Raw genomic sequence first — 24464 nt, forward strand, 5'->3', positions numbered from 1 at the left:
TTCATTGTATAAAACACTTTTAATCCATTTCATAATGTAGTTTAAATATCACGTTATATGTGTTCCATTTGCACTCATTAGTAAATAGAAGTTTCTATTTTATTCTATGCAAGTAAATCCTATAAACAATGTCTCCCATGGTGTAACTGGCTTTCTAACCAGTTATGTCACTAAGAATTAAAACCACTTCAGTTGGGGTTGTGCTGACAGTCAGATGGAAACCAACTCCTCCTGCACAATCCTGCCTTTCATTGCACATTAATTAACATCCATTATATGTATTGTTAAAGATTGACTAATTTAATCCTATTGACAAATGTATTGTATTCTATAATCCTCTATATGAGTTACAGTCCTCAGATCATTAAAAACCACCTGACACACATGTTGGAGCATCAAAGATCAACTGCATATTAGAGCATCAAAGATCAACTGCACAATTATTTTTTGGATCATCTTTAGCCAATTCATAAAATGTGATTATCTATATATAAAAATTTTAACCTTTAAATTGAGATGACAACTTCTTCAAGTTGTCTTTTTGCTATTGGATATACTGTAAGGCATGGCAGTAATACACTACATAACTATCAGAAACAGCAAAATATGACTTTGTGTTTGTAATCTTGCCACTGTTATCAGGGAGTGGGTGGAGGGGCTTAGTGGAAATACAGATGTCACACCAAACTTGCCTACTCTCCACAACTAGCAGAGGGTGGCATTTGAGATGCCTGGTATCAGATTCTGTAACCCTGCTCCTGGACAAGAGATGTTATAAGCCTCCCTTAAAACTTTTCTCAAAGTAAGGCTAAGTTAGCAACACAAAATTGGAGGATGGGGGAAATGGAATGCAATTTAAACAAAGCTCTTAAACTACACAACGTCCAACGGTATCAGATTTGTACACCGACATTTCCATTGTCAGTTCTGCCACTTGTGTGTGCACAGCGGAATCTTTTGATCGTAAGTCAAATATTCTTGATGCCATTGTCACTTTAATTTTCTTCAATAACTGTACTGTCAATAGCATATCTCAAACTCTATCCTAAGACTGGAACATATAATAATACACTTCCTTGGGTAAGTTTGACGCCTCGTGCTTTTTTAAAAACCGCGGCTCCTGTCATAAAAGTAATGGAGAGATGGCACCGCTTTAACAGAGGACATATGCAAACATGTGCATTTAAAGATCCTAAGTGTTGGCGTGTTCATCTGACGTAGATTCACACTGCAGGGAGTAATTTTTGTCGAAGTTATTGTCCCAGTACTCCTCGTTGTCTGCCCTGTAGCAGATGGCGAAGTGGACAAAGGAACCCTGGTCCAAGAAAGGGGGGATGGACAAAACGAAGGAGAACTGGTCGGTGCCCAAGTGGCTCGACCCTTCCACATACTTCGCAGGCGTGTCCATGCTGGAGAGCCAGTTGTTGAAGGTGTAGCGGACAGTCACCTCTTTGGTATAGGAGATGTTCAAGACCCTGATCAGCCCGTGAACATCAAAGTGCCTGACGGTGACATTCTCCAGGCAGACCCGGTTCTTCTCGGCTCGCTGCATGAAGTCGCTGGCCTCGCAGGGCATGGAGAAAGCGGGCCTCAGGCAGTGGATGCCCAGCGCTTTGAACTTCTCGTTTAGGTCATCCACGATGGCCGGGAAGCTCTGGAGCCGCAGGAAGACCTTGGACGGAATGTAAGGCTCGTCGCTGGCTCGGAAGTGCTTGACGCTGGCCAGGCTGAGCCCCAGCGAGTCGGCGAACTTCACCTTCTTGCGCAGCCCTCCGTTGAATTCGCTGAAGAAGTCGGAGGGGTCGTGTAGGCAGGGCAAAGACTTGGTGCGGCGGCGGTTCAGCCTAAGCTCATTGCTCTGCCGGCTGCTTGCACTGACCAGCACTTCTTTCTCCGGACATGTGCCATCAGGCTGGTGGGTCAGCTCGCAAACTTTCCCCTCGTCACCAGCCTGCGAGTTGCAGCTAGTCTTGCAGCTGTTGGTGTTGCAGTTGTTACCGTGGTTGCAGGTTTTGCTGTTGTTGCAGCTTCTGGTGTTGCAACTGGCTGCGCTACAGTTTCTGCTGGTGTTGCAGCCGCTGCAGGTGTTGCAACTGGCTGCGCTGAAATTTCTGTTGATGTTGCAACTGGCTGTGCTGCAGTTCCTGCTGGTGTTGCAACTGGCTGTGCTGTAGTTTCTGCTGTTGCAACTGGCTGTACTGCAGTTTCTGTAGGTGTTGCAGCCGCTGCTGGTGTTGCAACTGGTTGTGCCGGAGTTTCTGTTGGTGTTGCAGCCAGTTGTGCAGTTTCTGTTGGCGTTGCAACCAGTTGTGCTGCTGTTTCTGTAGGTGTTGCAGCCGCTGCTGTTCTCGCAACTGGCTGTGCTGGAGTTTCTGTTGGTGTTGCAGCCAGTTGTGCAGTTTCTGTTGGTGTTGCAACTGGTGATGTTGCAGTTTTTGCTGCTGTTGTAGCCGCTGGTGCCGCAGCTATTGGCGTTGCAACTGGCCGTGCTGCAGTTTTTGCTGCTGCTGGTGTTACTGCTGGACCCCAGGGTGAGTTGCAGAGAGTGGCTGGAACAAGAAGTCGGCGCGACCTTCAGTTCTGTCTGCAGGTCCCGGTGCACCGCCGGGGAGATGGCAGGGTCGGGCTCCTCCATGACATGCCGCTCCTGGTCTCTCCCCACCAACCCCTTCCTTCCACCCCTTGCACAAACTCAACCTGCACCTATTAAAAATAATAACAACAGCACAATCAGAGGATGCGTCGCCAGCAGATCTTGAGCCCGTTTAAAAAAAAACTCTGCTGAAAACTTTGCGGTGTCACGTACATTGGGCTGGGAGCCGAGTCCAGAGCGGAGCAGCCGGGCGTCAGAGCGACGTGATCACAACAAATAAACAGGAGGCTTTGAGTCACTGCCGCCAGGGGGGGGGGGGGCAATACTGAGAGTAATAGGGACAGCCTTAGGACAATAATCCCCGTTGATTGCATTAGGGACCCTCCAGACAATAATTCCTTATTGAAGGCAATGGGAACACTCTCCAGGAAATGATCCCATACCTTTAGGTCTGGAGAGGCTTTTAGGGCAACGACCAACACTGAAGGTGATGCAGGAACCTCAGGTCAATATCTCTCACTGACTAATGGCTATAGAGGCAGCTTCAGTGCAAAACACCCCGTTGGGAGTGGGTGGGTGGGGGACAGTACAAAGAACGAAGAAAAGTACAGTACAGCAACAGGCCCTTTTGCCCTCCAAGCCTGCGATGACCATCTTCTACACTTCCAGATCTGTATCCCTCTATTCCCATCCTATTCATGTATTTGTCACGGTGCCCCTTAAACGACACTATCGTCTCTGCTTCCGCCACCTCATCTGGCAGCGAGTTCCAGGCTTCCCACTACCCTCTGTGTAAAAAACTTACCTTGTACATCTCCTCTAAACCTTGCCCCTCGCATCTTAAACCTATGCCCCCTAGTAATTGACCCCTCTACCCTGGGAAAAAGTCTCTGACTATCCACTCTGTATATGCCCCTCATAATTTTATAGACCTCTATCAGGTCGCCCCTCAACCTCCTTCATTCCAGTGAGAACAAACCAAGTTTATTCAACCTCTCCTCATAGCTAATGCCCTCCATACCAGGCAACATCCTGGTAAATCACATAATTTCACCAGACTTGTAGATCAGATGGAGGAGGAGTTCAAGAGGTGGGACATGCTGCCATTGTCATTGGCGGGGAGGGTGCAGTCCGTCAAAATGACGGTGCTTCCGAGGTTCGTGTTCCTCTTTCAGTGCCTGCCCATCTTTATCCCCAGGGCCTTCTTTAGGAGAGTGACTGGCAGTATCTTGAGCTTTGTGTGGGCACATGGGACTCCGAGAATGAAGAGGGTGTTTCTGGAGCGAGGGAGGGATGGAGGCGGGCTGGCGCTGCCCAACCTTTTGGGGTACTATTGGGCGGCCAATGTGTCAATGGTGCGTAAATGGGTGATGGAGGGGGGAGGGGCAGCGTGGAAAAGAATGGAGATGGCGTCATGTAGAGGTACAAGCCTGGGTGCAAAGGGTGGGCATCAGTAAATTGAGGGACCTGTTTATTGGCCGGAGGTTTGCGGGCCTGGGGGAACTGGAAGATAAATTTGGGCTTCCCCAAGGGAACATGTTCAGATACTTACAGTTAAAGGCGTTTGCTAGGCGACAGGTAGAGGGATTCCCTTTGCTGCACTCGTGGGGGACGATGGACAGAGTGCTTTCAGGGGTGTGGGTCGGAGAGGGGAAGGTGTCTGACATCTATAAGGTAATGCAGGAGGTGGAGGAGTCATCAGTGGAGGAGCTGAAGGCTAAATGGGAGGAGGAACTCGGGGAGCAGATAGAGGACGGGACTTGGGCGGATGCCTTGGAGAGAGTCAACTCTTCCTCCTCATGTGCGAGGCTTAGTCTCATCCAATTTAAGGTGCTACACCGGGCCCACATGTCCGGGACTAGGATGAGTAGGTTCTTTGGGGGTGAGGACAGGTGCACCAGATGTTCGTGGAGTCCAGCGAACCACGCCCATATGTTTTGGGCATGCCCAGCACTGGAAGAATTCTGGAAGGGGGTGGCGGGGATGGTGTCGAGGGTGGTTAGATCCAGGGTCAAACCAGGGTGGGGACTCGCGATTTTTGGAGTTGCGGTAGAGCCGGGAGTGCAGGAGGCGAAAGAGGCCGGTGTCCTGGCCTTTGCGTCCCTAGTAGCCCGACGAAGGATCTTGCTGCAGTGGAAGGATGCGAGGCCCCCAAGTGTGGAGACCTGGATCAATGACATGGCGGGATTTATAAAATTAGAAAGGGTGAAATTTGCCCTGAGAGGATCAATACAAGGGTTCTATAAACGATGGCAGCCTTTTCTGGACTTCCTGGCTCAAAGATAGGTATCTTGGTCAATAGCAGCAGCAACCCGGGGGGGGGGGTGTTCCTTATTGTAGTTTCTATTGTGTAACTTAATATTGTGTTAATTTGTGTTGTTGTTAATATGCTGTATTGTTCATGGAGGTGGGGCGAATGTTTAGGATTGCTATTATTATTGTGATTTTTGGTATTTTATTATGGTTTGTTGTTGTTGTATAAATTCAAAATTTTTCAATAAAAATTATTTAAAAAAAAAACATCCTGGTAAATCTCTTCTGCACCCTCTCTAAAGCCTCCACATCCTTCTGGTAGTGTGGCGACCAAAATTGAACACTATACTCCAAGTGTGGCCTAACTAAGATTCTTTACAGCTGCAACATGACTTGCCAATTTTTATACTCAATGACCCGGCCAATTAAGGCAAGCATGCAGTATGCCTTCTTGACTACCTTCTCCACCTGTGTTGTCCCTTTCAGTGACCTGTGGACCTGTACACATAGATCTCTCTGAGGGTTCTACCATTCACTGGATATTCCCTACCTGTATTAGACCTTCCAAAATGCATTACCTCACATTTGTCCGGATTAAACTCCATCTGCCATCTCGCCGCCCAAGTCTCCAAACGATCTAAATCCTGCTGTATCCTCTGACAGTCCTCATCACTATCCGCAATTCCACCAACCTTTGTGTCGTCAGTAGTGACACCTTAAAGACAGTGGCACCAACTGAGGGCAGTAACCTCAGAGCAACCCCCTCCACACTGGGTGGGGGAGGGGGACAATACTGGCACTTTCATGGCGATGAGCTCTATTGAGCAACAGGGAAACCCTCAAGGCAGTAACCCTCACTGGGGGAAATGGGTGGGGAGGTGTTACAGCTATAAACCACTGAGGACAATGGGGTTATGGGAATAACCTCAATGGGGACACGCAGAGCAAAAGGGCCAGCAGGTGCACACTCAGGACAATATGCTCTTACCAAGGGGATTGGTGGCACCGCTGAGCGCAATAAGCTCCTACAGTTGGCAATAGGGATACCCTCAGAGAAACAAGGTAACACTGAGCACATTACAGCATATTCACGACAATATGCTCATATGAAGTATAATAAGGGTGTCCCCGGGGCAATAAGTTAATAGTGTCAACATCATTCAAAAAATTGCAAGAACTTCAGTGATAATGAGAAATTTCAATTATCCTAATGTAGACTGGGAACATAACAGCATAAAGGGCAAAGAGCAAGAGGAATTCTTCAAATGTGTGCAGGATGATGTGTGTTTTCAGTCCAATGAGGAAGGAAGCATAACTGCTCTAGCCCTGAAGGATGATGTGGAGCAATTGCAGAATGTTTCAGTGGGGGTGATAATGATCAAAACACAGTGTCATTACAGTCCAGCAGGAGGCCATTCAGCCCAACGGGTTTATCCTAGCAGTCCAGGCAGTGCCATTCCCCAACTTGATCCCTGTAATCCGGCAAGTTTGTTTTCCTCAAGTGCTGATTTTAATTTGCTTTGCAATCATTGATCATATTCACTTCCATCACCCTTGTAACAGCGAGTTCCAGGTCATTAACACTGGTAGCATAAAGATATTCTTCCTGTGGTGGGGGGGGGGGGGGGTCACGTGTTATAAGAGCGTGAGTGGCTGCGTTTTTGCGAGCTCTGATTCTGCTGCGTTTTCTTTTGAAAATTTATTGAGGCATTTATAGTTTTAACATTTTTTAACATTCTATAGAGATCCAACACGCAAAAACCCCACAAAAGCACACCCAACTCTCCCCATCCCTAAACCCTAATTACATATATATTAGATTCCCTGCCCTTATACGTCACTTCCATGCCTCCCGCTCCCCCCCTCCCCTGCTGACGGTCAATTTTCCTTGAAGAAGTCGATGAACGGCTGCCATCTCCAAGCGAACCCCTGTAATGAACTGCTTAAGGAGAACCTAATTTTCTCTAGCCTAAGAAACCCTGCCATGTCACTGACCCAAACCGCCCGACTTTGGAGGCTCCAAGTCCCTCCATCCCAGCAAAATCCGTCTCCGGGCCATCAGGGAGGCAAAGGCCAAAATGTGCCCCCCCACCCCCGGGCTCCTGAATCTTCCGACACTCCAAATATTGCTATCTCTGGACTCGGAGTCACCCTCACTTCCAGGACCTCTGACATGACATCTGAAAATCCATGCCAAAATCCCCTCAGCCTCGGACACACCCAAAACATCTATACATGGTTCACAGGACTTCTCCCACAGCGCCCACACTTGTACTCCACCTCCTCGAAAACCTGCTCATCCGTGTCACAGTCATGTGAGCCTTGTGGACCACTTTGAACTGAATCAGGCTAAGCCTGGCACACGATGAGGATGCATTGACTCTCCTCAGGGCCTTCTCCCACAACCTGACTTACAACACCACTTCCAGCTCTTCCTCCCACTTCTTCACTTCCCCAATTGGGACCCCTTCCCACTCCATCAGCTCCTTATATATTTCCGAGACCCTCCCCTCCGCAACTCCCGGTTTTGACAACACCTTGTCCTGTAATCCCCTTAGTGTGAGTCGAGGGAAGCTCGGGACCAGCCTCCGAACAAAGTCCCATACCTGCCGGTACTGGAACCTGTTCCCATCGGAAACTCAAACTCCCCCTTCAGCTCCTCCAAGCTTGGGAAACTCTCCGCAATGAAGAGATCTCCAAATCTCTCAATCCCTGCCCGCTGCCACCACCTGAAGTCCCCGTCCAGTCCCCCCGCAGCAAACCTGTGATTGTTACAGATCGATAACCACACCGGCGCCCCCAGCGCCGGCCCTAGGGTTGCTGGCGCCCCGGGCAAACTGAACGTCGGCGCCCTTCGGGGGGGCGGGGCCGGGCCGGGGGGGGGGGGGGGGGGCGGAGGGGGGGGGGGGGGGGGGGGGGGGGGGGCGGGTCTCTGACGCCGGTCACGCACTCCTTGATGGAGCCCCCTAGCACATGGCGCCCCGGGCGACTGCCCGAGTTGCCGGTACCTTGAGCCGGCCCTGGGCGCCCCCTCCAGTCTCCATTGCCCCCACACTCTCAGAACTGCTACTACCACAGGGCTTGTGGAGTACCGCGTTGGCGTGAACAGCAGCGGTGTCGTTAACAGAGCCTTCAGACTCGTGCCCTTGCAAGATGCCGCCTCCACTCGCTTCCACATCGACCCCTCCATCACTACCCATTTCCTAACCATCGATATGTTAGCCACCTAGTAGTAATTAATAAAGTTCGGAAGGGCCAAGCCCCCCTCCCCGCACCCCCTTTCAAGAAGGACCCCTTGGGGTTCTCCCGGCCCAAATAAAACCCGAGATCACCGCATTCATCTTCCTATAAATGCCTGGAGGTTGAAGATTGGAAGACACTGAAACACGAACAGCAATCTCGGGAGGACTGTAATTTTCATAGTCCCCTCCCCCGCCGCCAGTGACAGCAGGAGCACATCCCACCTACGGAAGTCCCCTTTCATTTGCTCAATCACCCTGCCCAAATTTAGTTTATGTAGCTGACCTCAGTCCCTTGACACTTGAATCCCCAGATACCTAAAACTCCCTCCCACCACTTTAAACGCCATCTCCCTCGGTCTCCTCTCCTGTCCCCTTGCTTGGATCGCAAAAACCTCACTCTTGCCCATATTCAGTTTGTAACCTGAGAACTGAACAAATTCCTCCAGTATCCCCATAATTCCTGCAATTCCACCCAATGGGTCTGTTATATAAAGGAGCAAATCGTCCACACAGAGCAAGGCCCCATGTTCTACCCCCCTCCCCCACCGCCACTATCCCCCACCAAATGTTCAATGCTCCCAGCACCATTGCCACGGGCTCTATGGCCAGGGAAAATAGTAGTGGGGAAAGTGGACACCCCTGTCCCATCCCCCAACACAGACTAAAATAGTCTGATCGAACCCAGTTTGTCCTTACATTCGTCACTGGTGCCTGATATAGCAACAGGACCCAGTCCACAAATCCCTATCAAACCCAAACCTTCTCAGACTATCCCACAAGTACCTTCACTCCACCGATCAAAGGTCTTTTCTGCATCCATGGCCACCACCACCTCAACCTCGCACCACTCCGCAGGCATCATTATCACATTTAGGAGCCGCCTAATGTTGGACGTCAGGTGTCGTCCCTTAACAAATCCCTTCTGGTCCACCGCTATTACCCCCGGGACACAATCCTCTATGCATGTGGCCAATATCTTTACCAGAAATTTTGCAACAGGGAGATTGGCTGACGCCACTAAAGGTGGTACATAGAGCATACTTAACAAGAACCCGAATGAGTAGGTTCTTCCCGGAGGTGGAGGACAGATGTGAACGGTGCCAAGGAGGCCCGGCCAAGCACAACCACATGTTCTGGTCTTGCCCCAGACTTGTCAGGTACTGGACAGTCTTCTTTGAGGCAATGTCCAAAGTGGTGGGGATGAGGGTGGAGTCATGCTCGAAAGTGGTGGTCTTTGGTGTATCAGACCAGCCAGATCTATTCACGGGGAAGAGGGCGCACGCCCTTGACTTTGCCTCCCTGATCGCCCGCCGTAGAATTCTGCTTGGCTGGCGGTCAGCAGCCAAAGCTGCGGACTGGCTGTCCGACCTATCAGAATCTCTCCAAATGGAGAAAATCAAATTTGCCATCCAAGGGTCGGACGACAGCTTTTACAGAGCATGGGAGCCATTCACCCAACTGTTCCGGGACCTGTTTGTAGCCAATAAACAAGCTGAAGAATAATCAAGTAGCCAAGAGCCAGGAGAAAGTAGCCAAAGCATAAGAAGGAGGGAAAGACCCGGAAAGGTGGGGGGGGGGGGGGGGGGGGGGGGGGAAGGAGCAGTACAGGGGATAGCTAAACTCAAGAAAAAGGATAGACGAACTGCAGGGAGGGGGGTTGGGGGGGGGGGGGTGTAGGATAGAGAGAAAGCAAAGAGCAATAGGTGAATCCTGAGGAAGGAGCAGTGCTCCGTGATTCGAAACAAACCTATTGGACTTTAACCTCGTGTTGTAAGACTTCTTACTATCTGCAAGAAGGCCTGGTCAGATCATGTATCCAGGAGAGGACTGGGTTCCCTTTCTTGTGGTTGGTGTTTTTGGAGTAGGGAGAAATGTGTGCATGGATGTGGGTGGTTTATCCTTGCTCAAATTGTTGAAATGAGAGTCTGTATGCTATGCCTCTGCATTGTTGGAGCTCTTCTTCGATTTGGGGGTAGGCTTGATGGAGTTAGGCGCCCTCCTCTAAGTGGTGTTATATAATGGTTTCCTGAGTTCCTCCTCATTGTAGCTGGCTCTGCTATGGGGAGGCAGTGTTTTTGTCTCTGTTGAGGCAGAGCTGTCTTGTCCCCTAGCATCCACCTTGTAATGGCATACATCTGTGTTCAATGTCCTTGGGCTAACTCAGGTGTCCCTTCCATGGGGTTTCTTCTCTTTATCTGGGTGAGCAGCATGTTGTTATGGACCCTGTTTTGGTCTATTGCGCTACCGGGGGGGGGGGGGGGGGGGGGGGGGTTCCTTATTATATCTTGGGAGGTGGGTGGAGAAATCGCCCCTTGATGGAACCATCAATTCACCAGACACGTGTTTCCGATATGAATCTAGGCTTTAATCGACTTACTTCAGAGCCAGCCTGTTACCCGTTGATGAACTCGTAGTGAACTCAGGCTGACTCTGGACAAGGGTATTTATACAGCTGCACTAGGGGGAGGAGTCGTGGGCGGAGCCAATGGTGGAGCCCAGTACAAGTTCCTGAGTACTCCCAGAGCTACTCCCCTAGTGGTAGGATAGCGCTACTGCGCTTACAAAGACAGTGTGAATTATCATATATACATATATATTACATTCACCACATTCACCCCCTGCAAAAAATCAAGTCCAGCGGGGGTGGTGGTCTATAAAGTCAGTCTGTCCGGTGGTCGAATTGTCCGCTGTGATCTGCGGAGCACCGGGGTTGCAGCCTCTTGCGGTGGCTGGATGGGTGTTGTGTGCTGGGGTACAATGGCGGACTCCAGGGAGGGTTGTATCCGAGCTTCATACTCTCCTGGTTCGACCGGGGGCTGGGGGGGCTGGGGGCTGGCCGGCGCGGGTGCACGGAACTGGTGGAGCGAGCTCGTGGGCTCGGGAGCGTGAGGGGGCGGCAGCATGGGGTGTAGGGTGAGAGGTCCTTCTGTGGGGGTAGAGGGGGCGCTGGATCCGGCGGGTGCCAGATCCCGGAGGGATACTGTGTCCTGACGGCCATCAGGGAACTCAACGAATGCGTACTGGGGGTTGGAGTGGAGCAGGCGCACTTTTTCAACAAGGGGGTCGGTTTTGTGCGCCCTGACGTGTTTCCTCAGAAGTACGGGGCCCGGCGTCCTCAGCCATGCCGGAAGTGAGACCCCCGTGGTAGTGCCCCTGGAAAAAATGAAGAGCCTCTCGTGAGGGGTCTGGTTGGTCGCCGTGCACAAAAGGGACCTAATAGCGTGGAGCGCGTCTGGGAGGATTTCCTGCCACTGGGAGACTTGGAGTTTTCTAGACCGGAGGGTCAGTAGGACAGTCTTCCAGACCGTCGCGTTCTCCCTTTCCACCTGCCCGTTCCCCCTGGGGTTGTAGCTGGTAGTCCTACTCAAGGCAATGCCCTTGTCGAGCAGGTACTGACGCAGCTTGTCGCTCATGAAGGACGAACCCCGGTCGCTGTGTCCGTAGCTGGGGAAACCAAACAGGGTGAAGATTCTATGCAGGGCCCTAATGACTGTGTGGGAGGTCATGTCGGGGCACGGGATGGCGAATGGGAAACGGGAGAACTCGTCTACAACGTTTAAAAAGTAAACGTTCTTGTTAGTTGAGGGGAGTGGCCCTTTGAAATCAATCGTGAGGCATTCAAAGGGCCTAGAAGCCTTGACCAGGTGGGCCCTGCCTGGTCTATAGAAGTGCGGTTTGCACTCCGCACAGATCGGGCAGTCCCTGGTGACCGCTTTTACCTCCTCGTTGGAGAAAGGTAGGCTTCGGGTCCTGATGTAGTGGGTGAGCCGGGTGACCCCCGGGTGGCAGAGGTCATTGTGGATGACTTTTAATCGGTCGATCTGCGCGCTGGCGCATGTCCCGCGGGATAGGGCATCCGGAGGCTCGTTGAGCTTCCCGGGTCGATATTTGATATCGTAATTGTAGGTGGAGAGTTCGATCCACCACCTCAGAATTTTGTCGTTTTTAATTTTGCACCTTTGCGAGTTGTCGAACATGAAGGCAACTGATCTTTGGTCGGTGATGAGGGTGAACCTCCTACCTGCGAGGTAGTGTTTCCAGTGACGGATAGCCTCCACAATGGCTTGTGCTTCTTTCTCAACTGAAGAGTGTTGGAGTTCTGAAGCGGAGAGGGTACGGGAGAAAAATGCAACTGGTCTCCCTGCCTGATTTAACGTGGCTGCAAGAGCTACCTCTGAGGCGTCGCTCTCTACCTGAAATGGGGTGGATTCATCCACCGCCCGCATGGCCACTTTGGCGATGTCCTCCTTGATGCCGTCGAAGGCCTGGCGTACCTCGGCTGACAGGGGAAATCGTGTGGTCCTAAAGAGTGGGTCGGCTTTGTCCGCATATTGAGGGACCCACTGGGCGTAGTAGGAAAAAATCCCAAGCACCGTTTGAGGGCCTTGGGACAATGAGGGGTCGGGGCCCAGGACTCCGTTTTCCACGACATAGCCGAGGATGGCTAGTCTAGTTGTGCGGAAAACGCATTTCTCCTTGTTGTACGTGAGATTCAGTTTCTGTGCCATCTGGTGAAAACGGTGGAGGTTGGCGTCGTGGTCCTGCTGGTCACAGCCGCATATGGTGACATTGTCCAAGTACGTAAACATGGCCCGCAGCCCGTACTGGTCCACCATTCGGTCCATTGCTCGTTGGAACACTGAGACCCCATTAGTGACGCCGAAAGGGACCCGGAGGAAATGGAAGAGGCGGCCATCGGCCTCGAATGCCGTGTAGTTGCGGTCCTCCGGGCGGATTGGCAGCTGGTGGTATGCAGACTTCAGATCCACCGTGGAAAAGAGCCGGTACTGGGCGATCTGGTTTACCATGTCTGCAATCCTGGGTCTGACTGTAGTCGACCACCATACGGAATTTTTTCCGGTCTTAACGACCACCCCCTGAGCTCTCCAGGGACTATTGCTGGCCTCTATAACCCCCTTACTGAGTAGCCTTCGGACCTCTGCTCTGACAAATACCCTATCCTGCAGGCTATACTGCCTGCTCCGAGTGGCTATGGGTTTACAGTCCTTTGTGAGATTGGCGAAGAGAGGAGGGGGGGGGGGATTCGCAGCGTAGCGAGGCTGCAGATCGTGAGTGGGGGCAGGGGCCCTCCGAAGCTGAGGGTGAAGCTCTTGAGGTTGAATTGGAAGTCTAGGCCTAATAAGAGTGGCGCGTAGAGTTCGGGCAAAACGTAGAGTTTGAATTTCGAGTAGCTAGCGCCTCGGATTGTGAGTGTCGCGGCGGTGCGCCCCTGGATCTGGACCGAATGGGAGCCTGAAGCGAGTGAGATAGTTTGCTGCACGGAGAAAACGGGGAGCGAACAGCGTCGTACCAGGTCTGGATGTATTAAGCTCTCCATGCTCCCGGAGTCGAAGAGGCATGGCGTTTTGTACCCGTTGATATGGACCTCTGCCATCGAGTTTCGTAGATTCTTTGGTCGTGATTGGTCTAGGGTGACCGCGCTGAGTTGCGGGTAGTCGGTGGCTCGATCAGCTGTGCTGGAGTGGCCCCGTGATGACTGCCCTCTGAGTTCATAGTCGAATTCGAATTCCTCCGCAGAGTTGTCCGAGCGCGGAGATGCCGATCGGGCCCGTGGATCGCACGTGGCGGGCGGCGAGTAAGATGGCATCCAAGATGGCGGCCCCATGAGTCGCACGTGGCCAGCCGCGTGGTGGAGGTTTACCAAGATGGCGGCCCCCATGGATCGCACGTGGCAGGAGGGTGCGGAGTTAGGGCATAGGCCGCAGCGAATCGGGCCCCGCGTGCCTGCGAGTGAGGGGAGCGATTACTTCGAGTCGCTGAGGAGTTGGAGGCTGGGGCCCTTTTAGCGAGGCACACTCTTGCGTAATGGCCTTTTCGCCCGCAGCTGCTGCAGGTCGCGTTGCGCGCCGGGCAGTGCTGCCGCGGGTGCTGGTTCTGGCCGCAGAAATGGCAGGCTGGAGCGGCATAGTGGCTGGCTGGGGCAGTATGGTGGCTGGGCGGCCGCGTAGCACAGGCCTGGGGGAGTCGCTGGTCGGGGGCCCATGATTGGGTCGCGGGGTCCGCGGGGAATGAGTTAAGGATGCGGAAGGAGACCTCCATCGTGGTAGCAGCTTCCACAGTCGTGTCTTCCCGCTTCGCTGTGTAGAATCTGTACCTACACAAAATGAGGGGTGGTTTTGGGTCGTAGTGCTGTTTCACCAATTCCGTCACTTCTTGGAAAGTTTTCGTGTCCGGCGCATCGGGATAAGTCAGACTACGTATAATGGCGAAAGCGGAGGGTCCGCACGCCGACAGTAGGATAAGCCGTCTCCTTTCGTCCGTCAGTATATCATTTGCCCGGAAGAAGTAACACATTCTCTCCACATACTGGGACCAGTCATCAATAGCCGGGTCGAATGCCTCTAACCTCCCAAAAAACGGCATTTTAAAAATGGCAAGGCTTACCCTCCGAGTGCGGCAGCTGGTCTCTGCAAAATTCGTAGTTTACCTCGTCGCCACTGTAGTAATCCACGGGAGGCTGGAGTTCCGTCACCACACCAATATTTATTTACAATAACGATATTACAGGAGCAGCTACAAACAGTGCTGCTAGCAGTCCAGTCAACTTAAGACTGCTCACAAAGCCTACAAAGGTGATTATATGGGTCCCCTCAATGAGCTATCATTGAGGGAGCTCATACTCCAATTGGCCAACCAATAAAGCCAATTGGAGTTCATTACAATAAAATTGCACCTTTTTTCTCATTTTGTTTCTACATTTCTGTGTACTAGCCATAGAAATATTAGAGATGGGGAGAAAATGGCTGTTTGACTGACAGTCGATAATTATCCAATTAGGTAATGAAGAGAAATTAATGGAGTGGGAAGGCCATGAAGATGGAGTTGTAGGGTGACCAATGTGAGAGTTGGAGGCAGAAGCCTATCTATGGATCCAGCAACTGATATTACATTGAAAAGTTACAGCAAAGGAGGCCATTCGGCCCATGTAGTCCATTTCAGCCCGAGAAACCCCAGGTGTCCTTTCTAATCCCACCTTCCTGCACCCGGCCCATAGCACTGTAGTTTACAGTACTTAAGATGCAGATCCAGGTACATTTTTAAAAAGAGTTTAGGGTCTTTGTCTCCACCACCAACTCAGGCAGCGAATTCCAGACACCCACTACCCTCTGCGAATAAGGTTCTTCCTCATGTCATCTCTACACCTTCTGTCATTTATCTTGAATCTATGTCCCCTGGTCCCAGAATTCTCTACCAAGTGAAACAACTTTATCCTGTTCACGATCTCTTCCCCTCATAATTTTGTACACCTCAATCAAGTCACCCCTCAGCCTTCTTTGTTCCAAGGAAAATAATCCCAACTTGTCCAATCTCTCCTCGCAGCTACACTTTTTTAGCCCCAGCAACATTCTTGTAAACCTCCTCTGCACTCTCTCCAGAGCAATTACATCCTTCTTGTGATATGGTGACCAGAATTACACACAATACCCAGTTGTGGCCTCACCAGTGTTTTAAACAAGTCCTTACTTTTATATTCTACACCTCTGCAAATGCATTCCATATGCTTCCTTTATTGGATTGGATTGGATTGGATTTGTTTATTGTCACGTGTACCGAGGTACAGTGAAAAGTATTTTTCTGCAAGCAGCTCAACAGATCATTCAGTACATGGAAGAAAAGGGAATTAAACAAAATTCAAGAAAATACATAATAGGGCAACACAAGATATACAATGTAACTACATAAGCATTGGCATCGGTTGAAGCATACAGGGTGTAGTGTTAATGAGGTCAGTCAATAAGAGGGTCCTTTAGGAGTCTGGTGACAGTGGGGAAGAAGCTGTTTTTGAGTGTGTTCGTGCGTGTTCTCAGACTTCTGTATCTCCTGCCCGATGGAAGAAGTTGGAAAAGTAAGTAAGCCGGGTGGGAGGGATCCTTGATTATGCTGCCCGCTTTCCCCCGGCAGCGGGAGGTGTAGATTGAGTCCATGGATGGGAGGCAGGTTCGTGTGATGGATTACAACCATGTTGACTTGAATTGCTGCCTTTTTAAAAAAAATAATTTTTATTGAAATATTTACAAAATAAAATACAAAATATAAACATCTTAGCTCTATTAACATACAACTGCGGTAACACCCCATGAACAATACCCCACCAGCTTCAATAGCAACTTCAAACAAAAAGAAAAAACAACAAAGAAAAAAAAAACAAACAAGAGGGAGATAGCACCCTCCACAAACCCAAGTGCACAGTTCTCCCTCCCCCCAATCCTTACCCCCCCCCCCCCCCCCCCCGGGCTGCTGCTGCTGTCGGCCTATTTCCCTACCATTCCGCCAGGAAGTCCAGAAACGGCTGCCACCGCCTGAAAAACCCTTGTACTGATCCCCTCAGGGCAAATTTCACCCTCTCCAATTTAATGAACCCCGTCATATCCGAGATCCAGGCCTCCACGCTTGGGGGCCTCGCATCCTTCCATTGGAGCAAGATCCTCCGCCGGGCTACTAGGGACGCAAAGGCCAGAACATCGGCCTCTATCGCCTCCTGCACTCCCGGCTCCACTGCCACCCCAAAAATTGCGAGTCCCCAGCCTGGCTCGACCCTGGATCCCACCACCCTCGACACCGTCTTTGCAACCCCCTTCCAAAACTCCCCCAACGCTGGGCACGCCCAAAACATATGGGCGTGGTTCGCTGGGCTCCCCGAGCACCTAGCACACCTGTCCTCGCCCCCGAAGAACCTACTCATCCTTGTCCCCGTCATGTGGGCCCTATGCAGCACCTTGAACTGTATGAGGCTAAGCCTCGCACAGGAAGAGGAGGAATTCACTCTCTCCAGGGCATCCGTCCATGTCCCCTCCTCAATCTCCTCACCCAGCTCCTCTTCCCATTTACCCTTCAGTTCCACCACCGAGGCCTCGTCTACCTCCTGCATCACCCGGTATATGTCCGAGATCCTCCCTCCTCCGACCCACACCCCCGAGAACACCCTATCCCGCACCCCCCGTGGGGGCAGCAAGGGGAACCCCTCCACCTGCTGCCTGGCAAACGCCCTCACCTGGATGTACCTAAACATGCTCCCCGGGGGGAGCCCAAACTTCCCCTCTAACTCCCCCAAGCTCGCGAACCTCCCCTTCACAAACAGGTCCCTCAACCTCCTAACCCCTGCCCTGTGCCAGCCCCGGACTCCGCCATCAATGCTCCCTGGGACGAACCGATGGTTCCCCCGTATCGGGGCCTCATCGAGCCCCCCATTTCTCCTCTGTGCCGTTTCCATTGCCCCCAAATTTTGAGGGTAGCCGCCACCACTGGGCTCGTGGTATACCTCGTTGGAGCGAGCGGCAACGGCGCCGTTACCAGCGCCTCCAGGCTCGTGCCCACACATGACGCCACCTCTATCCTCTTCCATGCTGCCCCTTCCTCGTCCATTACCCACTTACGCACCATCGCTGCATTGGCTGCCCAGTAGTACCCACAGAGGTTGGGCAACGCCAGCCCCCCCCCTATCCCTGCCTCGTTCCAGGAACACTCTTCGAACCCTTGGAGTCCCATGCGCCCACACAAATCCCGTAATACTGCTGTTGACCCTCCTGAAAAAGGCCTTTGGGATAAAGATGGGGAAGCACTGGAACAAGAACAAAAACCTCGGGAGCACCGTCATCTTGACGGACTGCACCCTCCCCGCCAGTGACAGCGGTAACATATCCCACCTCTTAAACTCCTCCTCCATCTGCTCCACCAACCTTGTGAGGTTGAGCTTGTGCAGGGCCCCCCAACTCCCAGCCACCTGGACCCCTAGGTACCTGAAGCTCTTCCCTGCCTGCTTCAGTGGGAGCCTACCAATCCCCTCCTCTTGATCCCCCAGGTGCACCACAAACACCTCGCTCTTGCCCAGGTTCAACTTATACCCCGAGAAACCCCCGAATTCCCCAAGGATCCTCATCACCTCCGACATCCCCCCCACCGGGTCCGCCACATACAGCAGCAGGTCGTCCGCGTACAGTGACACTCGATGCTCCTCCCCCCCCCCCCCCCCCCCCGCACCATGCCCCTCCAGTTCCCTGACTCCCTCAATGCCATGGCCAGGGGCTCAATTGCCAACGCGAAGAGCAAGGGGGACAGGGGGCACCCCTGTCTCATCCCCCGATGCAGCCGAAAGTACTCCGACCTCCTCCTATTCGTGGCTACACTTGCCATCGAGGCCTCGTAGAGCAGCCTCACCCACTGAATAAACCCCACCCCAAACCCGAACCTCTCCAACACCTCCCACAAGTACTCCCACTCCACCCTATCGAAGGCCTTCTCCGCGTCCAACGCCACCACTATCTCCGCCTCCCCTTCCACCGCCGGCATCATAATGACATTGAGGAGTCTTCGCACATTTGTGTTCAGCTGCCTTCCCTTCACAAACCCCGTCTGGTCCTCATGTATGACCCCCGGCACACAATCCTCTATTCTAGTGGCCAGGGTCTTTGCCAGCAGCTTAGCGTCGGCGTTCAGCAACGAAATCGGCCTATATGATCCACGCTGCAGAGGGTCCTTGTCCCGCTTCAGGATCAAGGAAATCAGCGCCCGCGACATAGTTGATGGCAAAGCCCCCCCCCCCCCCCCCCCCCCCTCCCATGCCTCGTTAAAGGTCCGGACCAACAGGGGGCCCAACAGGTCCAAATACTTTTTATAGAATTCCGCCGGAAACCCGTCCGGCCCCGGCGCCTTCCCCGACTGCATGCTCCCTATCCCTTTGACAACCTCCTCCAACTCGATCGGCGCCCCTAGTCCCTCCACCCGCTCCTCTTCCACCCTCGGGAAACGCAACCTGTCCAGGAAGCGCCCCATTCCACCCTCCTCCACCGGGGGCTCAGACTGGTACAGTTCCCCATAAAAGTCCCTGAAGACCCCATTGACCTCTACCCCCCTCCGCACCACCTTCCCAGCTCTATCCATCACTCCCCCAATCTCCCTGGCCGCGTCTCGCTTCCGGAGCTGGTGCGCCAGCATCCTGCTCGCCTTCTCCCCGTGTTCATACACCGCCCCCTGTGCTTTCCTCCACTGGGCTTCCGCCTTTCTAGTCGTCAGTAGGTCAAATCTGGCCTGAAGGCTACGCCTCTCCCCCAGCAGTCCCTCCTCTGGGGCCTCCGCATACCTCCTATCCACCTGCACCATCTCCCCTATCAGTCTTTCCCTTTCCCTCTGCTCCCCCCTCTCCCTATGGGTTCGGATGGAGATCAATTCCCCCCTCATCACCGCCTTCAATGCCTCCCAGACCGTCCCCACCCGAACCTCCCCGTTATCATTGGCCTCGAGGTATCTCTCAATACACCCCCGGACCCTCCCGGCCACCTCCTCCTCTGCCAACAGCCCCACCTCCATGCGCCAGAGCGGACGTTGGTCCCTCTCTTCCCCCAGCCCGAGGTCCATCCAGTGCGGGGCATGATCCGAAATGGCAATGGCTGAGTATTCCACTTCCTCCACCCTCGACACCAGCCCCCTGCTCAGGACAAAAAAGTCAATCCTCGAGTAGGCCTTATGTACATGGGAGAAAAACGAGTATTCCCTGGCCCTTGGCCTCGCAAGCCTCCAAGGGTCCACCCCCCCCCCCCCCAATCTGGTCCATAAATCCCCTCAGCACCTTAGCCGTCGCCGACCTCCTACCCGTCCGGGACTTGGATCGATCCAATGGGGGATCCAGCACAGTGTTAAAGTCTCCCCCCATGATCAGGCCCCCCACCTCCAGGTCCGGAATGCGGCCCAGCATACGCCGCATGAACCCCGCGTCGTCCCAATTTGGGGCATAAACATTCACCAACACTACCCGCTCCCCCTGCAGCTTGCCACTCACCATCACGTACCTCCCGCCACTGTCAGCCACCACCTTCAATGCCTCAAACGACACCTTCCTCCCCACCAGGATCGCCACCCCCTTCCTCTTCTCGTCCAGCCCTGAGTGGAATACCTGGCCCACCCACCCCTTTCTCAGCCGGACCTGGTCCACCACTCTCAGGTGTGTCTCCTGGAGCATGGCCACATCCGCCTTCAGCCCCTTCAGGTGCGCAACTACTCGGGCCCTCTTGACCGGCCCATTCAGCCCCCTCACATTCCAGGTTATCAGCCGGATCCGAGGGCTCCCTGCCCCCTTCCCCTGCCGGTTAGCCATACCCCCTCCCTTGCCCACCCCCGGCCAGCGTCCCACGCTCTGCCAGTTTCCCACGGCGGCACCTCCCCCCTCCAGCGTCCTCCAGCTCCTTCCTGACCGTTTCAGCAGCAACCCGGTAACCCCCCCCCTCCCCTCCCCAGGCTAGGACCCCTCCTAGCCGCGCCCCCCCCCCCCCCCTCTCCCCCCCTACAGCACTCCCGTGAGCCAGCTATCTTCTGCTGACCCCGGCGGCTCCCGCTCTACTTTCGGCTCCTCCCAACGTGGGACTGCCCCTCCTCCATAGTGCCCATCAACCAGTCCACCCTCCCCCGCTCCTGCGTGGGAGAAGAAGACCCCGCCCCCTCCCTCTCCCAGCACGGGGACCCCGCAGAAAGCCCGCGCTTTCGCCCTGCCGGGCCCCGCCTCCTCCAGGGCCACTCCCATTGCCAGTCCCCCCCACCAGCTCCCCAAACACCCCGTTTACCCCTCAGTCCAAACCCGTCCACCCAACTCCTGCTAGAAAACCCATAAAGAAAACACCCGTACGGCATCACCCCACCCACTCTACGGCCACCCCACCTCATACCCTAAACCCCGCAAATACACATACAGTATAAATAAATACAGTATTCTACAGCATCCCCCCTCCGGGGGACCCTCAGTTTGTGTCCAGTTTCTCGGCTTGCACGAAGGCCCACGCCTCCTCCGGGGAATCAAAATAGTGGTGCCGATCCTTGTAGGTGACCCACAGACACGCCGGCTGCAGCATTCCAAATTTCACCTTCCGACTGTGGAGCACCGCCTTCGTCCGGTTAAACCCGGCCCTCCGCCTCGCCACCTCCGCACTCCAGTCCTGGAAGATCCGCACCTCCGTGTTCTCCCATTTGCTGCTCCGCTCCTTCTTGGCCCACCGGAGCACACACTCACGATCCACGAACCGGTGGAACCTCACAAACACCGCCCGTGGCGGCTCGTTCGGCTTGGGCCTCCTAGCCAGAATTCTGTGGGCCTCCTCCAACTCCAGGGGCCCCTGGAAGGACCCAGCCCCCATCAGCGTGTTCAGCATCATCACCACATAGGCCGCTAGGTCCGACCCCTCCAGCCCCTCCGTGAGGCCCAGGATCCGTAAATTCTTCCTCCTCGACCGGTTGTCCAACTCCTCGAACTGCTCCTGCCATTTTTTATGGAGCGCCTCGTGCACCTCCACCTTCCCCACCACGGCCACGACCTCGTCCTCCCTCTCGGCGGCCTGCTGCTGCAGCTCCCGGATCGCAGCCCCCTGGGCCGTCTGGGTCTCCATCAGTTCCCTGTTGGTTACCTTGATGGACTCCAGCAGCTCCACTTTCATCTCCTGGAAGCAGCGCAGCAGAGTCGTCTCAACCCACTTCTTCAACTCTTCAAAACTTTCGCCGGCCGACATTTTTTCCTTCGGGTCCTGATTTTTCCCGGGTGTTTTCTCCTTCGATTCTCTCCCTGCCCCGCTCCTGGTCTCCACCATGGGACCTCTGGGACGACTCCTGGCCTCTTCCCACGTCGGGATTTGCCTCACAAGCTCCGTTGGGGGACTTTAAAAAAGCCCCAAAGTCCGTTTTTTCCGGGAGCCTCCGAACGTGCGGCTCAGCTGATCATTGCCGCTACTGGAAGTCCGTCTGAATTGCTGCCTTTAGAGACCTCTGTACTTGTATGTCAAGATCACTCACTTCATCTACCCCTCTTAGTATATTCCCATTTACTGTGCACTTCCAAAAACTGTTTAACCTTCCTAAATGCATGACCTCACATTCTCTGTGTTAAAGGCCATCTGCCACTTTATCGCCCACTCCACCAACCCATTTGTATTGTTTTGGAGATTATTGCTATCCTCTACACCAGGCATTTTCAAAGTGGGGGTCGCGACCCGCAGGTGGGTAGCGGAGCCATCCATCGTGGCATTCCCGATCGCGGGAATTTGTGCGCAACAGTCGCAGCAGCAGTTTTTAACAATGCCAGCTGCGAACGGCTTTAAAAATGACGGCAGCGACCAGCTAAAAAAAAAGTGGCCGCTGGCGCATGCACGCCCATTCATTAGTGCGCATGCATTAAGCCCAGCGAGAAGCACCAGCAGGACAAAGCAGCGGTGGTGTGAACTCCAAGCCCTCTGGTGAACAGCCCATTAAGAAGCTGAAATCAGGCACAAATCAATAAAAAGACTATTTTCTTTTAAGGTTTGGATTAATTAATTGTGCCAATGCAAATCAGGATGCAAGGCCCATGTGTGCTACATGCAGGGACGTGCTGGCAAATGAAAGTTTAACACTTTACCACCCACACGACTGCCGCAGAGATTTCTGAAGCATTGAATATTTTTGTGGTTGAAAAGTGCTGGCATGACTAGATTCGTGGAAGAGGAATCACAAGCGATGGAGCAGCCAACATGACTGGGAAAAACAGCAGAGTTATAGTAAGGATTAAGGAGAGCTGCTCAGGACATTGTTTAGAATCATTATTTTATTCACCGTGAGGCACTGGCATCAAAAGGAATTCCGTCCGATCTTGAAGTGGTGTTGAAAGGAATTGTGAAAATTGTGAATTTCATTAAACGCAGCGCACTCAATGCCAGGCTTTTTGACTCTGCGTTCCGATATGGGGCTGAGCACACACATTTGTTGTCCCACACAGACGTACATTGGCTGTCAAGGGGTAGGTGTTAGGAATGGGTTAAGAGACATTCCAATTAGATGTCTCATTGATGTTAAGTATCCAATAATTGACATTGAGATGTAAAGGGTTGCAGGTGGCACATGTTTGGGTGTGGTGTGGTGATAGAGTTTTGTATAGAGTGAGTGCAAGGAAAATAAAAAAGTGTTTGGGAAAGGAACAGAACTCTCGACTCTTTACAGTTTAGCACAGTGGGATAAATAGCTGGCTTGTAAAGCAGAACAAAGCCAGCAGCGCAGGTTCAATTCCCGTACCAGCCACCCCAAACAGGTGCCGGAATGTGGTGACTTGGGGCTTTTCACAGTAACTTCATTTGAAGCCTAATTGTGACAATAAGTGATTTTCATTCATTTCATTTCAACAGCAGCCACAAGCTAACAGTAAGGTGTTACTCAGAGTTTATGAACTGAGGTACAAAATCCACACTTTCCTCCTCAATAAATTGGCCTCTCTGGCTGATTAGTTTGCTGATGAAACTTGTTTGCTAACTATGTCTTACCTTGCAGACATCTTTTCAATTCTAAATGAACTGAACCTCAAATTGCAAGGGAAGGATGATGATTGCTTTCAGCACTGAAGAAATCGAAGCTTTCCAAAAGTCATTGAAAGTTTGGCAATTGCGAGTGCAAAACCAAAATTACTATACGTTCCCCACACTGCTACGACACATCGAAAAAAACAGCAATGGTAAGGAAACTGTAAATGGATTGCAAGCCTTATTCAGTTGCATCTGGTTGCGCTGATCAACAATTTTGGTCGCTACTTTTCAGAGGAGAAATTTAAGATTTTGAGAGAGGAGAGGTGAGTGAAAAACCCCTGAGGTTGAGACCCACAGAATCCGTTGCTAACTTGCAGCTGACTCCAAATGAAGAAACGGAACTTCTGCGCCTCAGCTGTGAAAGCACATTTAAAAACCCTGCACACATCAATGAGGCTGTCAGCATTCTGGAGTAGCATCTCCAAGGAGTATCCGGAGCCGAGTAAAACAAGCATTTTGTTGCTTTTGCCCTTCACAACGACCTACATGTGCAAAGTTGGATTTTCCATCCGCAAAGAGGAAGTCCACAAAGGAACCGACTGAATCCTGCACCCGATATGCGCATCGCCCTCTCCTGCTGTGAACCTGATTGAAGTGAGATTGTGAGGACCATGCAGGCTCACCTCTCGCATTAAAGGCAAGAGAAAATCCTGGGTTGCGAATGCTGGTCGGTTGGTAAAAATGGATCCAGAATTTTTTTTTGAAAATCACTGCTCTACACTATCCACGACGCGGCCAGTCTTTGAGGCGTCTGCAAATTTGGGAAATTTTCCGATCGTGCTCCCCACGTTCACATCCAAATTGTTCATACATAAGACAAGCAGTAAGGGTCCCAAAACAAAACGCTGTGGAACACCACTTGAAACGATTTTCCATTCGCAAGGGCCGGCATCGACCATACCCTTCTTATCCAGTTCACCACATTACCCTGTATCCCATAGGCTCTACCCCATGCTGAAAAATTAATGGGTTCTATATTGTTTTGGGAGATCAATGCTCAGTTAAATAACCTTTCCATACGCACAAGCTGGACTCAGGTTACAAAAAACGGCT

At 52.6% G+C, this 24464-nt stretch overlaps 1 protein-coding gene across 2 annotated transcripts in view; it reads right to left on the reverse strand.

Annotated features, from left to right (window-relative positions):
* Nucleotides 1-24464, reverse strand: part of ppp1r3g (protein phosphatase 1 regulatory subunit 3G) — a 25121-nt gene continuing 657 nt past the window's right edge. The window contains exon 2 of one of the 2 annotated variants that reach the window (XM_038796637.1): nucleotides 1-2703. In XM_038796637.1, coding sequence (XP_038652565.1) covers nucleotides 1193-2635 — 1443 coding nt within the window. In that variant the 5' untranslated portion in view covers nucleotides 2636-2703 and the 3' untranslated portion in view covers nucleotides 1-1192. Of the gene's footprint in view, nucleotides 2704-15938; nucleotides 16090-24464 lie in introns of those variants that run through there. The other variant, XR_005460611.1, reaches the window with a different exon arrangement.

This window comes from Scyliorhinus canicula, chromosome 5 (assembly GCF_902713615.1).
Source record: "Scyliorhinus canicula chromosome 5, sScyCan1.1, whole genome shotgun sequence".
Classification (NCBI taxonomy): domain Eukaryota; kingdom Metazoa; phylum Chordata; class Chondrichthyes; order Carcharhiniformes; family Scyliorhinidae; genus Scyliorhinus; species Scyliorhinus canicula.